A 15,000-nucleotide genomic window follows, 5' to 3' on the forward strand; every position below is an offset into this window, starting at 1 on the left:
AACTCAAAAACAAAGACTGAGCTCAAAAGCTCGAATCAAATGTGTTCGAGGCGGAGCATGCGCACTCATTTTGCCGCGGTGTCCCCGGTGTGGCCAACACATCACGCATGCGCACAACCATTTCACTCGGTCAATTAGCAGCCATGGACAGCTGGTTCGGCCTTGCTGAGCCTCATCAGCTTGCCGTGGGAGAACGGCTGTGCTGTTCCCAACCCATTTGTTGTGTGAACCTGCCACTTAATTGAAGGGGTGTCTAAAACACTGGCCTGGTTTGTTAGTGACGCCATGTTGATGAGCCCTTTTGGCTGAATTTCAGAGGGTCGCGCGTAGCTTTTCCCATTGTAGGGTGAGCAATGGCAGACTCCCAGCGAAAGATTTTCAGCATGGAAACTTCAGAATGCAATGCCAAGCACACTGTTTCGGTTACTGAGATATCAGTATAAAAAGAAATTGCGAGCACATTAAACTGGATCAGTGATAACTAGAGCACAGAAGATATACATGTAATAGATCTTACCGAATGGACTTCTTCGAGCTTGAGGTTGTCTGTGAATTTGCCGATGGGCGATGTTCATCGTGGAATTTCTCCTCAACTAGCTTTAGCAGTTAACACTAGAAAAGTACTTCTTTATGTGTCGAAAGAAAAATACGGTAAATCAAAGAAAAGGACCAAGAACTTAGCAAGGAATTACGACGTTGTATTCTCTACGTCAAAACAGTGAATGTGGCGTCGGCAACGACAGGACGACGGCCGATTGCAATCAGCTTTTGAGGTTCTGCGCATGACCGGAACGGAAAATAAACTTCCGGTATGCCGTCGTCGTGCCTCCCGTCGTGGTGCTTAAGGACTCTAATATCAATTTGATCACGGCTCATTTTATATAAAAGATTTAGTCTAGTCATAGTTGTTCTTAATTCCAAGCTCGTCTAACCGAGATCATTTCCGTAACGCTGGCTGTGGGATGATAGTTGTTGGAGCAAAACCGTGCCGATTTCTCTGAATCCTCTTAAGTAAAGCATTGTCCTGTTGGAGGTATGGATCTCAAGCGGCACAGGCATATTCAAGCCTCGGCGAACTATGGCTATATAGGCAGTTGTCTTGACGTTTTTTGGACAATTCCAAAAGTTCCTTTTAATCATGCCCAATACCTAACGTGGCCGAACTCAGTTTTCGCGCGCGCTCTTGCTAACGCAATGCAGCGCGCGCGCAAGGATTGCAAAAATATATACATGGCCAGGAGCCCTTGACTAGGAGCCTACAGCTCCAATACTAGGTCTATGTAACGGCATGTTCGCAGATCAAGCTATTTTTAGACGAGTTCTCAAATACGATTTGGCTTGCACGAGTGCTAATCCTCATTCCCATGTGGATTAATTTCTCATGCAAGACTTGTGATTGGCTGGAAAGGTCCGGTTTCGCGGGGAAATCAAACTATAAATAACTCGGACTCTAAAAACGCCGTTTCATAGATGCAATGAAGTTGTAAGCTCCTAGTCATGGGCTCCTGATATGGCTTCAATACAGCAATCATTTTATTTGCTCAATGCTTCCGCTATCTGAACTTTTTTTCGTCATAACTGAACAAAGTGTTTTGATGGTTTTAGTCTTTTATGAGAAATGTATGGTAGAAAAGGTAACGATGCAAAGAACTCCGCAATTTGCAGATTTTTCATTTTTATGGAAAGAACCCAGTAAATGTAGCGCATGCGTAGTAAAATAGAAAATTGCGATTGAATGCGGAATAGCTTTCTCGGAAATACAGCTATTTCTCTAGAACCACTCGTTAGAATTTAACGAATTTGGCACGAAAATACTTATAGAAATAAGTAACTGGATTATTGAAAAAAATTTGAACTTTAGCAGAGGAAATTGTACTAGGTATTCAAGTGAACCTTCAACAAGGGATAATTAAAGATCTCTCTGTCAAATTATTACTGAAATAGTATTAACTTGTGAGCATCGTTACAAGCTTGTTGCATGCAAATTATAAAGAAAATCTGACGACTAGATTTTCTGCAAATAAACAAAACCGATGTTAATGGCCTATTTACATTTATTCATGTTACCATAGCAACGGCATATACGTCAACTTAACTATCATGTTAACTTGCTTGCTCTCATTTTTGGCAACCAACACGGGTTTTAGAGAAAAAGGTAAATGAAACATAGGTATCAAAAACTGTGTTCAGCCACCGTAACTCCCTTTCCCGGAGACGGATGTGACGTGTTTGGACCACTTCAGATCTTCATTCAATAATACACCCAGATAGGAAATACATTCAACCTATTCCAGCTCGATTCCACATTAAACTTATTTTCTTTGTGGGGGTGCTTTCTTGGTGGAAATGCAAATTGTCTTACATGTAGAGAGGTTTAATACTATTCGCCATTTGCTTTGCCACGTTTCTAGTTGTCGTAGGTCATCCTACAGTTGAGCACCATTCTCCTCATTTGAGATGACACCGTATAATAATGCATCGTCTGCAAAAAGCCTGAGTGAGGACTTAAGGTTATCGGTCAGATCGTTTACGAATAGTAGAAATAGTAGCGGACCCAAGATTGTACCTTGCGGAACTCACGATGACACTGGCGAAAGGTTGGAACTTTGGCCATGACAAGCGACTGACTGAGTGCAGTTCGTAAGGAGGATTCAAACCAGTTAAGCAGGGGACCACGGATACCGAAAGTGTTTACAGAAGCTTCAAACATGGCAAATCTAAATAACCTTTCGTTAAAATCCTCGTCACAAAAAGCAAAATGGTCATTTAACACCGTTTAAATTTGCATCTTAAAACATTTTCACCGTTCGATCAAAGTTCTAGAGGTTCAGTTTGAAATAGAAATTGAAAGTACAGCTGGTAAAAGATCCACATGGCGGGTCTAATTGAGGTGAGCGTTGCTTTGTTGTAAAATGACCCGCCTTGTTTCCTTGCAGCCATGTGAAACTTTCTTAAACGTTTTTTTAATTCCTCGATTTCAGTAGCAAATTCGTTTTGCTGGGCGACCAGCAGTACAAAATAGAATTACTCCGAATGAAACAAATTGTTGGTGTGAAGATTGTTTAACTTTTAATTATCTGGAAAAACGAAATGAAACAATGGTTGGCAAAACGTATGAGTTCTTCTCTTACCTTTGAAAACTTTCAGGCCATAATATGTGGCCCTCTTTGTATTCTGCAGCACAACATCATCTTGTATTCTCAATATTTCCGATTTTGTTTTGTTTGGATCACGCATTTGCCATTATTCACTCCGTAGGGAGTGAATAAAGCTCAATTTCTCCGCGATAGTGAATGTAATGTAATGTAATGTAATGTAAGGTTTCTTTGATGACTGAAACCACTTAGCAGTTGCCTGGTCAGCACTAGCCTGCTTGCAGGCGGTAGATGTTGTGTCGCCACGAAACACTATCAGACGCCATATTGGAAGAGCGTGGGATAGGTCTGGGCCCCGTGACAAAACGACGGGGTGGGGAGTGAGAAGAGCGGAGAGAAAACCGCCTGCCCGAAAACCAGCCTTTTCTCGGTAGCCGCCCACTTTCTTTTGAGCTTCCGGTTGCATGTCACGCCACAATAATTGACCAATAAGTAAGAGACTGTAATAAGGCTGCCAATCACTGAAGCGTGTAGCTGTAAACAAACTTGCTCTGGTCAACTAAAAAAGCTGTAAGAAATGTACGCAAACCGGCAGAAACTGCAGCAAACGGTAAGTGTAGGTTTTTGCCATTACAATTTCTTGTTTAATAGTCATCGCAATCCCAACAACTTGCCTTGTAAACAACTTTAGATCTGTGGGAACGATTCAAGCGATCTTTGTAGGGAAAGAAAGAGTTGATTCGCCAAGTGTTAAGAAAAATAACTTTGAGATTAACGATATAATAAAACTTACTTACGTACACAAGTTAACTATGTTATTTTTTTCTTCATCTGTCTTTTGGCCGAAAGGAAGCGTTCCTCCAGCGCTTGCTCTGCAGAGCAGTAGATGAAGATAGGAGGATCTTCGATAATTTTCTTAGAACTCTCTGGGATGAATTCTGCTGCCGAACACAAACCTTCCAGTTCGACAATCTGATCTGATATGACGCTCTTGAGTGGGCAAATTACAAGCACTGACACCGGACGACCTTCAAGTTTCTCACTTTCGGCTATCGCAAACACTGTAAATATCATGCTTTTCCCAAAGACAGTGGGAAGCACGGCCAGCACATCTTCACCATTTAGTAAACTAACTATCGCCTGTTTTTGTTCACACTTCAAAAGAACGCTCCTTTCTCTTGTCGCCAAGAAATCTAAAGCACTTTGAATCGCTGGATCGACATTCGAGCTCATCATTTTGCCTATGGTGACAAGAGCGATATATGAATATTAAATCTTGTGTTGATTGACAGCATGTCTGCCGACCAATCAGAAGACAGCGTCCACCGGCGGACGCTGCGAAATTGTGCTACTCAAAGGGGGCTGGTTTTCGGGCAGGCGGTTTTTCTCTCTCCTCTCCCCCCCCCCCCCCCTCCCCTCGCTCGCTTTGTCGACCCTCAACCCGGCCCAGACCTAGCCGCGCGAATCCAAGATGGCGACCTCATTACGAATTCCGGTTTTTCGACCATCCAACCGCCTGCGTGCAGGCTAGGTCAGCACCAAAGTAAGACAATTTACGTAAAATAATTTCGTGATCAATTGTGTCGAAAGCTTTTTTAAGGTCAATGAAGACTACTCCGTTCAGGAAGCCGTTGTCGATGTTAACAGACCAGCTATTTGTCGCCTCAAGCAAGGCCGTTAGGGTGCTATGTAAGGAGCGAAAGCCCGACTGACAACTTGATAACAATTGATTGTCATTTAGGTATTGGTACAGTTGATCGTAAACATTTTTTTGAAAAACCTTCGAGACAACCGGAATAACGGAAATTGGACGATAATTGTTGAGGTCCGATTTTTCACCCTTTTTAAACACCGGAGTTACCCTGGCCATTTTCCATTCTGTTGGATAAATCCCAGTGATAATTGACTTTGTAAATATGGCGGTCAGCGATGGAGTAACAATACTAGCAGCCATTTTCAACAACTTACTTGGGATCATACCGAGGCCAGTGGCTTTCTTTTCATCAATATTCCTCAATAGGTTAAAGACAACGTCGAGACTAGGAGTTTTTAGATGAAATGCTTTATCAGTGTGTGAAAGGTAAAACTCGGGATTTACTTCTGCGGAAGGAACCTCTTGGGCTAGCACTTGGCCTATATTTGTGAAATGATCATTAAAAGCTTCCGCCATGTCGCCAGGACTGCTTTTTGTTCTGTTGTCAACTTGGATTTCTAAGATATTCGTCGACTTGCTAGTGTTACGTGAGGTTAACTCGTTAATGAGGTTCCATGTTATGCGCGGATTCCCTTTGCTAACTTTCAAGTTATCAGAAAAGTAGCGCTTCTTTGTTTGTTTAATTACATTATTTGCTTGGTTTCTAGCACATTTAAATTGCTCCCACATGTCATGGTCATTCGATGAAATTGCTTTCTTTTTAATAAAATCTCTTCTATGCATTTTATTCAATAACCCTTTAGTAATCCACGGAGCCCGCTTTTTACTAATTCTTTTTAGTTTGCGTGGTGCGTGTTTGTCCATGCAACTAACAAACATTTGTTTCCATTCATGCCACATGTCATTTGGATCAGAACACAGATCAACATTCGACCATGGCATTTGTTCCAGATCATTTAAGAACTTGCTCTTTTGAAAGTGTTTAAATTGCCTCATTTCAATCGTTCGTGGGCAAAAACGATCATGATGGACTTTGCGCGTCATAAATACAAGAGAGTGATCACTGATCCCAAGGTGAATGACACCTGAATTTGAAACTTTCTCTGGGAAGTTGGTGATACATAAATCAATAAGTGTCTTAGAGACAAGAGTGACGCGTGTTGGCTCAGTGATTAACTGACTAAGACCATAAATATCAGAAATGTTTGTTAGATGGGAGGAAATATGAGCAGAAGCCTCTGGCAATAAATTGCAGTTAACATCACCAAGTATATATAGTTCCTTACTTTCAGCGCCAATTTTGTCAATTACATTTTCGAATTCATTGAAACGTTCAGGCGGAGAGTTTGGAGGTCGATACCAGGTGCCGCCCAGGAATACTGAACTTCGTGGCTTACTAATTTCGACAATAAGGCACTCGAGGTCATCATTAATCAAATCATCACGTACCTAATTACTATTCAATAGTTAAGATTTGTGCGCAAATAGATACAAACACCGCCCCCTTTCCTTCCATTAACTCTACGGTCTTTTCTAACTATTTCGAAACCAGGTATGTAAACATCGCTATCATGAACGGTTGAATCTAGTTTAGTCTCGTTAATTGACAAAATTTCAATTTTGGAATCATGCATGAAAACTTTGAGTTCGTCAATGCGAGAGAGCAAACTATTAATATTAATGGAGGCGTTGACCAAACCTAGGCCAAAAATACTAGAACAGTTGAACTTACCCCAGTTTTCGCGTGGACGGTCATCAGTCGAATCGGATTCCCAGACGGCAATGTCCTAATCTAAGCGTTAATAATTTATAAAATTCTGTGCAAGTCGAGAGGTTCCAGACTTGTTTAAATGGAGGCCGCTACGACTTAAGTGATTCGAGGTAGAAATGTTTGAATGATCAACAAATCCCCAGCTCTTCCGAGTGCAGCAATCTTCGAGGATTCTGTTCACCTCAGCTATTTTGCAAGCCAAGGCGTCATCGTCAGATATACACACAAGACTTGATAACGCAATCTTTGCTGGAGATTCACAGCTAATCATCGTGGCCAGGTCGATTATTTCATCCGCACAAGCACGAGGGGTGTCGCATGATCTTAGGCTATTAGTCCCCACATGAAGTATGATCTCGTCTGGATTCTTTCGTAGGAGTGGCTTCCGTTGTGTATCCCAGGAAGGAGGATATCTTAACTCTCGAATTTCTAGACATTTTATGGCCTTGGAGGTGCTTGAGAACAGAATCCCCGGCAATCATAACTTTCTTTTGACGATTAGGTCGCGCTTGATCGCGCTTTGTTGTCGACTCGGTTGATACAGGTTGATTAGTCCTTTGTGTTGTAACATCGATAGGCCGGCACGAGGGTCTTCTGAAACTTTTATCATCGTTATTTGCAGTACGGTTATCCTCATTTCTCACATCCACTTTTGCTTCATTAATTCGACGAAGGGGCTCAAAACTGTTTCGAGTTTCGGTGATATCAGGGCGTACTGTCTTCTGGCTACGTTCACGATTTCCGTTTTTGCCTCGCTTCTCATCCACATGGACCCAGCATTCGCTTGACTTTGGTTCTTTGTTTTCAGCGTCGCTCTTTTCTTGCATAATGATGGTTAGTGCAAGCCTAAGGGATTCATTCTCTTGTTCTAAAGACAAACGCGGCTCTCAAAGGTCAAACATTTTTCTTCCAAATCTTTGATTGCATTGTCTTTTTTTAGAAACAGAGGATAATAACGTTACGCACCTCTTCTTGAAATCAAGGAGTTCGGAACAAGAAGCATTTTCATCTTGATGTTTGGTATTAATAATGGACAAAAGCTTTGAATTTTCTTCAACTGTTTTTTGAAGTATCAATAAATCAAGTTTTAAACCCTCAATGTCGGTCACAATTTCTGAATTTGGTCGCTGTTGAGGACAATTTGGCGAGCTCTCAGCGTCGATCGATGTTCCACCATTTAGGTGACAACTGTTGTCTTCCTCCGATAATGATGGCTGCATTGTTTGCTCGATTAATACCAAAGGTTCTTGGGCTTGTAAATCCGTTAAAGTTCCCGGCTTCTTTCGTACTAATTCCACTAGTTTGTCCTTTACACCAGGGCCATCGCGTCCCTGAAAGTTCAAGGTTTGTTGTTTCTTGCTATACCAGTTAATTATTACATTACCTTTGGAACTTATGAATTGTTTCGTATTGCCACCAGGCGTCAGCCACTTCCCTTGTAGTTTTAAAACATTAACTACAAAATTCTTAAGGGAATCCAAATCGTTCGACCACACCAACTTGTCTCCATTAAGACGAAGATATTCCAGTTCACAGGCCTCAGGTTCAAGCGAACAAGACTCGGTTTTTGGGAGTGAGTCGTGATCATCATCAGAACTACAAACTAGCCGTCCGTCCGCGGCCATCTTGTTCTTGGAACCACTACTAATTTACATGAATTAAGTTCATGTGAAGAACGGCGTTTGAACCAATCAGATTGCTTGAAACACCAAGATCAGCGAGTGAGTATATAATTATGAACTTTATTTAAGTTTAGTCAAGTTTATTTAACGTTGAGGCACTAGTAACTAGGGACACTGTACAGAAACCAAATCAAATCGACAGATATAGCTACACATCACATCAGAGGTCTGTTCTCGGGGATCACCCGGAGAAAAACCTCTCAAAGCAGAGTAGAGAACGAACTAAGTCAACCCACATATGACGCCGAATCGAACCCGCGCCACATTGATGGGAGACATCAAATCTTATTGACATTCTTGCCCATAAGAGACCAATTCGGCTAACTCATTGCATTTTGCTGCACAAAACACTAGTCTTGACACTACTCAGGTGTCAACTCACAGGTGTTTTGAATCCCTAGGGGAACACTGAACAATAAAACTTGATTTAACACTAGTGTTAACTCCCTAACGCGAGCGCAACCAATGTTGTACCCAATTCAGATCTCTCAGGATTAAGATTCTTTGTGTATTGCATTTTGCATGATAATTTAACGTTCACATTTAAATTATATGGAAATACCTGGGAAAAAACGTTTTTTTCTCAAAGGATTTGAATTGGGTTCAATTATCGCCTTTTTTTTCGCGGAATTTTACATTTTGCAAAAACTGAAAATAGTTTGGAAAGCGTTTTCACATGTGAAATTATAAATGAATGCTAAGATTTCCCGCGAAAAATAAGGAGTAATTTGTCACCCATGTTATTAAACTTTGTAATATCACATTTGAAGTTACCAATTAAAGCACCAGAAGTAACCAGTAACTTGTCACGATAATACTTGCAAGCCTCGATAACAAAAATACAAAGAGCCAGATGTGGATTTGATGTGTTATCACAGTTACGAGAATTTAGTTGTTAAAAATAGTCTTTGACAGGATGGCATAAAATATGTTGTCACAGAAAATTTATTTGGTTCTATTATCTCTTCCAGTGCTCATGATTTCTGCCTCCCCCCCAACTTCCTTACCCCACATCCCAAACTATATCTGCCTTCGTATGGAATGAGGTCAGAAATTGCAGGTTTCATGACCCTATACAATGATTCTATCACTTGTTACATAACATGTTCTTTATTCCTAAGCGTTGGCAATCTACACTTAGCTTAACGTCGATCAAAATGTTCTTTGTTATATTGTAACAGCTAGTTCTGGATCTGGTCTGCAAAAGAAGTTCAGACAAGACTGTTGGAGATAATCGTCGTTTATCTTCATGGCAGCTTTGTTTTCCCGAGGACCTTTCTTTCGTACGAAATTTAAAACCGTTCAGTCCAAATTTCGAGAGCGATGTGGTCTAAAATAGCATTGCCAGTCATAGTTGAATTTTCGCGATTTCACAAGTGTGATAATGATACCTTAAAAACTTAAAATCTGTGTATTCGTTGTTTACATATAGGATGGCTGTCTACTACTGATACGAAAAGAAAAAAAATTAACTTCTTGAATGTCACACGGGTACTTGCCCTAGTCAGTTCCGCAATAGCGGAGAGAACATCCTGGTGTACTATTAAGATAATAAACATAGAAAGAACCGCAGTTTCTGACTGTAATGGTAGTCGCCCAGTTGCAGCACCTACTGCTATAGTGGAAGCATACCGTTTTGCGTACTCGACCGTCAGCGACACTTGGATGCCCTCCATTTAACCACCCTGGTGCATGAGAATTACAGCGATTTGTTGGTGGACATGTCGTTGGCATTCTTGTACCTGCTGCACCTTGAAATCGATACCACGCCGGACCAATTCTTTTGTCACAGTGGGCGCTGTTATAATATGTTACCTTTCTGTCAAAACTGCTCAACGTGTTGTAATTCCGGCATTCTGAGAAAGAAACAGGAACTTATCACTCAAACACGGTGGTCACGGATATACTGAAAGTTAGAATAAATAGGACAAAGCTCGCTGGTCGGTTTCTGTCTATTACCGTTACTTTTCGTTTATGATATACTGGAAAAAATTTGATTTGGATTGACAACAGATCCCAAACAGCGAAATGTCTTGATTTATAACTCACGGAGAGCCATGCAGAGCGACCTCTTGATATCCTCAAATTTGGGGGGGAAAGGGGTAAAACGAGCGCACCGTCGGGTTCCGGGGAGAATACCCTCGGTGTAGTGGGTAAAGGAACTACCGACGTTAAAGAGGGTTTACCTTTACCTTTACCCTTATCTAATTCCGAAGGACCGAAGTGCACTTACCTTGCCGTCTCCGCTAATTCAAATTATGTGTTTTTCAAAACAATTGCATCACAGTGGGTTTCCTTAATTGGATTGAAAATCATGTTATTAGCTTTCGGTAAATTAGGTTGGGTCCCTACCTCATTCATGGAGAGTCCTTGATGACAGACTTTTGCGACTTTCCTCCATTTATCCAAGTTGTAATAACGGATAGGCGGAAGCGAGCAGATATTTCAACAACGAGAACGTAAATATTGTCACAAGAAGTATCCAGATATCTGAACGAGACAAAAAACCCTTCCACAAGAAGTGCATTTTATTGTTTCGAGAGTTTTGGGCGAATAAGTGCTGACGCAAAAAATATCTGATTTTATTGGGACTAATGCCGGAGGATTTCTTTGGGCGCATGTGAATTTGAATTCTCCAAAATGAACGGTTTTTTGCGTTGCTTGACGCTTTTGCTGTTGGCAGGTTGTATGCGGTAACAAACAGTAGAATATTTTGTTCCGGACCCAAAACTGACATTTATGGAATCGAAACGCCTTTAATTTAGTTTTGACGTGTCTCTTGGTTCTTTAGGTATACATGGCCTTTTACGCCAAAGCTACTGCTTTGTCTAAGCAATGCAAACTAGTCCCAAATGATACCTGACGCGGGATGGATGCAAGTCCTTCCATCTCCAGTGAAAGGATTCACACACGAACAACTGTAGGATCCAGCAGTATTTGTACAAGTAGCCCCTGAACGATGGCAGCTATGAAATCCACTGGTACATTCGTCGATATCTGTGGAGATAATGTCACCCAAAACCGTAGCGGTTAATATGCGTTACAGCGAGGATGTTTTTAATTTAAATTGAAGTTTGTGAGGGTCCATAATAGGTCTGGCGGGATGCGGGATTTGGCTATCTTTTGTGGTGATACTCGGGATGCGAGCTTAAAACAAGGGCGGGAAACGGGAATTTCAATAACAAGCGGGAGCCGGATTTCCTGTTTTTATGAGGTCGGGATGCTAGAATCTTGAGGGAAAAGTAGCGAGATACGGGAATTCTGTTTTGTCGTAATATCTCTAACTAACCAGCGTTGACTGACACAAATGGCTATTTCGTGTGCAAACCGCCTTTTTGGCCAAGTTATCAATGGCACAAGAAGTGAAGTCAGTCAATTTTATCCATAGACGGCATAGATCTTATCACGGTTTTGGAAGCCATCTTGACGGGTGGGCAAACGTGTCCGAAATAACAGTATTTCTATAGGAATCTTCGTTTAAATAACTTGAGGAAACCTTGAATGTAGAAACATTTCTGAATGGTAAACTTAAATGCTAACCGTTCGATTTTACTGACAAGAATTTGAGAGTCCAACCTCAACCAGGATTTGCCCAGCGAAATTTAAAATTTCCTTTACATCTGTCTGTAATTTTTTTTCTCACAGTTGCATGTCTCACTGAGCGTAAATTTAAAGCAATTTGTATGGAAAAATTTAAAATTCCGCTGGGCCAATTCTATTGCAGGTAGTATCCTCAAATTTCTCAGTAAAATCCTCTGGTTGGAAGATGGCTTCCAAAACCGTGATGAAATCCTTAATCATATAAAATTACAATTTCCTCGACTGTGATTGGTTTAAAAAACTCCTATTTTCCACTAATTCACTTGCCAAGTTGTTATCGGACAGTTCAATAAGCCTATCACATTTAAAGTTGTAGTTTAAATCAACCAATCACAACCATAGAAAGAGTGTACAGACTCCTAAATTGGGTCGTGTCGTACCTCATTGAACGGGCTTCTGGATTGGCCAAAAGAACAATAGAACGAACAAAGATAACAATGGATTCAGCACAGAAAACAATAGGAAGTACGACACTATACAGCCAATGAAATGTATTGCTCAACAAGAGGTACGACCCTACCCCTAAATTGGGGCTTTCTTTCTTTCAGAGCGACATTAAACAATTTATGCCTACTTTGTCAGTATTTTAAGGAAAATTTTCCCTTTTCTTTCATAACTTGGCTCTTCTTCTTTTCTTGGACATTGTAATTTTTATTATTTATTGGTAAGAGGACTTCGTGTAGTGCAATTCAATCTGAATTCACACTCGTGATAAACAAACTGGACTCTAGCGATTTTGTTATCACTCGTATGAATACAGAATATTGACCTCATCGCCTGATGGAGACTAGCAGTAAAGAAAACTAAAGAAGGCGAAACTTCGGACTCAATTCACACAGTGAGTGCATCGCGAGACACGAACAACATTCATCTACCTAACCCAGCTGATTTTTTTTTCCAAAAAAAAACACTGAGGATTATCAAAGCGAACAATTTTTACTTTGCACTGATACGTGGACGCAAGAACAGGCAAAACAGAAAAAAATGTGAAGTTCACTATAGCTACTGAGTGGAGATACTGAGAATCATGAACATCAAAGTTGCCCATTGCGAATAATTTAATATTATGCCATGTCTATTTGAAAGTAAAGAAGAGCGGGATAGCGGCATTAACAAGAAAAAATGGGTGGGAAGGAGGGATTTGTGGACCCTCTATGGGATGGCAGCTTTTTAATGAAATCAGATTTCAAGTAAACAAAACCTTTACCCTACTTTTTTTTCATTTCAACATTATCTCATGTCCTTTCACTGCTTCTGGGGCAAAACATTTGTAAGTTGCAATTTTTATGTGTTTTTTTATGTGAATTTTTATGTGAGTTTTCAAGAGCGGGCGCTAAGGATAGTTTATAATTCATATTCAGAAACGTATATGAACTTATTAGATCGTGCTAAACTACCAAGCCTTCTTAATAGGAGATTGCAAGACATAGCTATACTCATGTACAAGGTTAAATATAGGCTAGTTCCTGATTTCATTTGTGATATTTTTAGTACTAAGTCTTGTAAATATAATTTTAGAAACCAAAATTTTGATATTCCTAGATTCTGTATTGTATGGTAAACACTCTCTTAGATATCTTGGACCCTTTTTATGGAACAATCTAGATAAAAACATCGCTGAAACGAGCAGCCTATCTAGGTTTAAGTTTCATATTAGATGTAAGGATCTTACTGAAATGATAAATGGCAACAATTGCCCCGCGTGCGTAATTTGTGCCTCTTAAGGTGTGCCCGTGTTCTTAGAATTGTTTTGATTATTTTAGCATATTGTAAACGCATATATAATTTATAGCTTATTTGTTATCTATTAGTTATCATAGCATTCATTATTTATTTTATCTTTATGTTGTTTCCCCAATTAGCGTCAGCTAAATACATCGACACATGAATAACGTTCATCATAATCATCATCACTTTAACTTACCCGAACACGCTTTTCCATCTCCTGAATAGCCGCTATTGCATGTGCACATGTACGATCCTTCGGTATCATTACAAACAGCATTGACGTCGCAGCTGTGAGAGTTGGTAGAACATTCGTCGATATCTATATAAAAAGGCACATAAAATGCACCAAGCAAACCAAGATTGTTGAACAAAGATTGTATATGCATTGTTTAAAATGATTTCGCTGGGTTAGGGAATTTAAAATTTCCTTTACATCTGTCTGTAATTTTTTTTCTCACAGTTGCATGTCTCACTGAGCGTAAATTTAAAGCAATTTGTATGGCAAAATTTAAAATTCCGCTGGGCCAATTCTATTGCAGGTAGTATCCTCAAATTTCTCAGTAAAATCCTCTGGTTGGAAGATGGCTTCCAAAACCGTGATGAAATCCTTAATCATATAAAATTACAATTTCCTCGACTGTGATTGGTTTAAAAAACTCCTATTTTCCACTAATTCACTTGCCAAGTTGTTATCGGACAGTTCAATAAGCCTATCACATTTAAAGTTGTAGTTTAAATCAACCAATCACAACCATAGAAAGAGTGTACAGACTCCTAAATTGGGGTCGTGTCGTACCTCATTGAACGGGCTTCTGGATTGGCCAAAAGAACAATAGAACGAACAAAGATAACAATGGATTCAGCACAGAAAACAATAGGAAGTACGACACTATACAGCCAATGAAATGTATTGCTCAACAAGAGGTACGACCCTACCCCTAAATTGGGGCTTTCTTTCTTTCAGAGCGACATTAAACAATTTATGCCTACTTTGTCAGTATTTTAAGGAAAATTTTCCCTTTTCTTTCATAACTTGGCTCTTCTTCTTTTCTTGGACATTGTAATTTTTATTATTTATTGGTAAGAGGACTTCGTGTAGTGCAATTCAATCTGAATTCACACTCGTGATAAACAAACTGGACTCTAGCGATTTTGTTATCACTCGTATGAATACAGAATATTGACCTCATCGCCTGATGGAGACTAGCAGTAAAGAAAACTAAAGAAGGCGAAACTTCGGACTCAATTCACACAGTGAGTGCATCGCGAGACACGAACAACATTCATCTACCTAACCCAGCTGTTTTTTTTTTCCAAAAAAAGACACTGAGGATTATCAAAGCGAACAATTTTTACTTTGCACTGATACGTGGACGCAAGAACAGGCAAAACAGAAAAAAATGTGAAGTTCACTATAGCTACTGAGTGGAGATACTGAGAATCATGAACATCAAAGTTGCCCATTGCGAA

The 15,000-nt window shown here is 40.1% G+C and overlaps 1 protein-coding gene across 1 annotated transcript in view; it reads right to left on the minus strand.

Moving 5' to 3' along the window:
* Positions 1 to 9,293: 9,293 nt before the first annotated feature.
* Positions 9,294 to 15,000, minus strand: part of LOC138000854 (uncharacterized) — a 49,179-nt gene continuing 43,472 nt past the window's right edge. Inside the window, exons 16-18 of the mRNA XM_068847525.1 lie at positions 13,727 to 13,849; positions 11,062 to 11,199; positions 9,294 to 10,058 (exon numbers count right to left, since the gene is read on the minus strand). Of these exons, the coding sequence (XP_068703626.1) occupies positions 9,703 to 10,058; positions 11,062 to 11,199; positions 13,727 to 13,849 (617 nt within the window). The 3' untranslated portion in view covers positions 9,294 to 9,702. The remainder of the gene's footprint in view (positions 10,059 to 11,061; positions 11,200 to 13,726; positions 13,850 to 15,000) is intronic.

This window comes from Montipora foliosa, chromosome 4, assembly GCF_036669935.1.
Source record: "Montipora foliosa isolate CH-2021 chromosome 4, ASM3666993v2, whole genome shotgun sequence".
NCBI lineage: Eukaryota > Metazoa > Cnidaria > Anthozoa > Scleractinia > Acroporidae > Montipora > Montipora foliosa.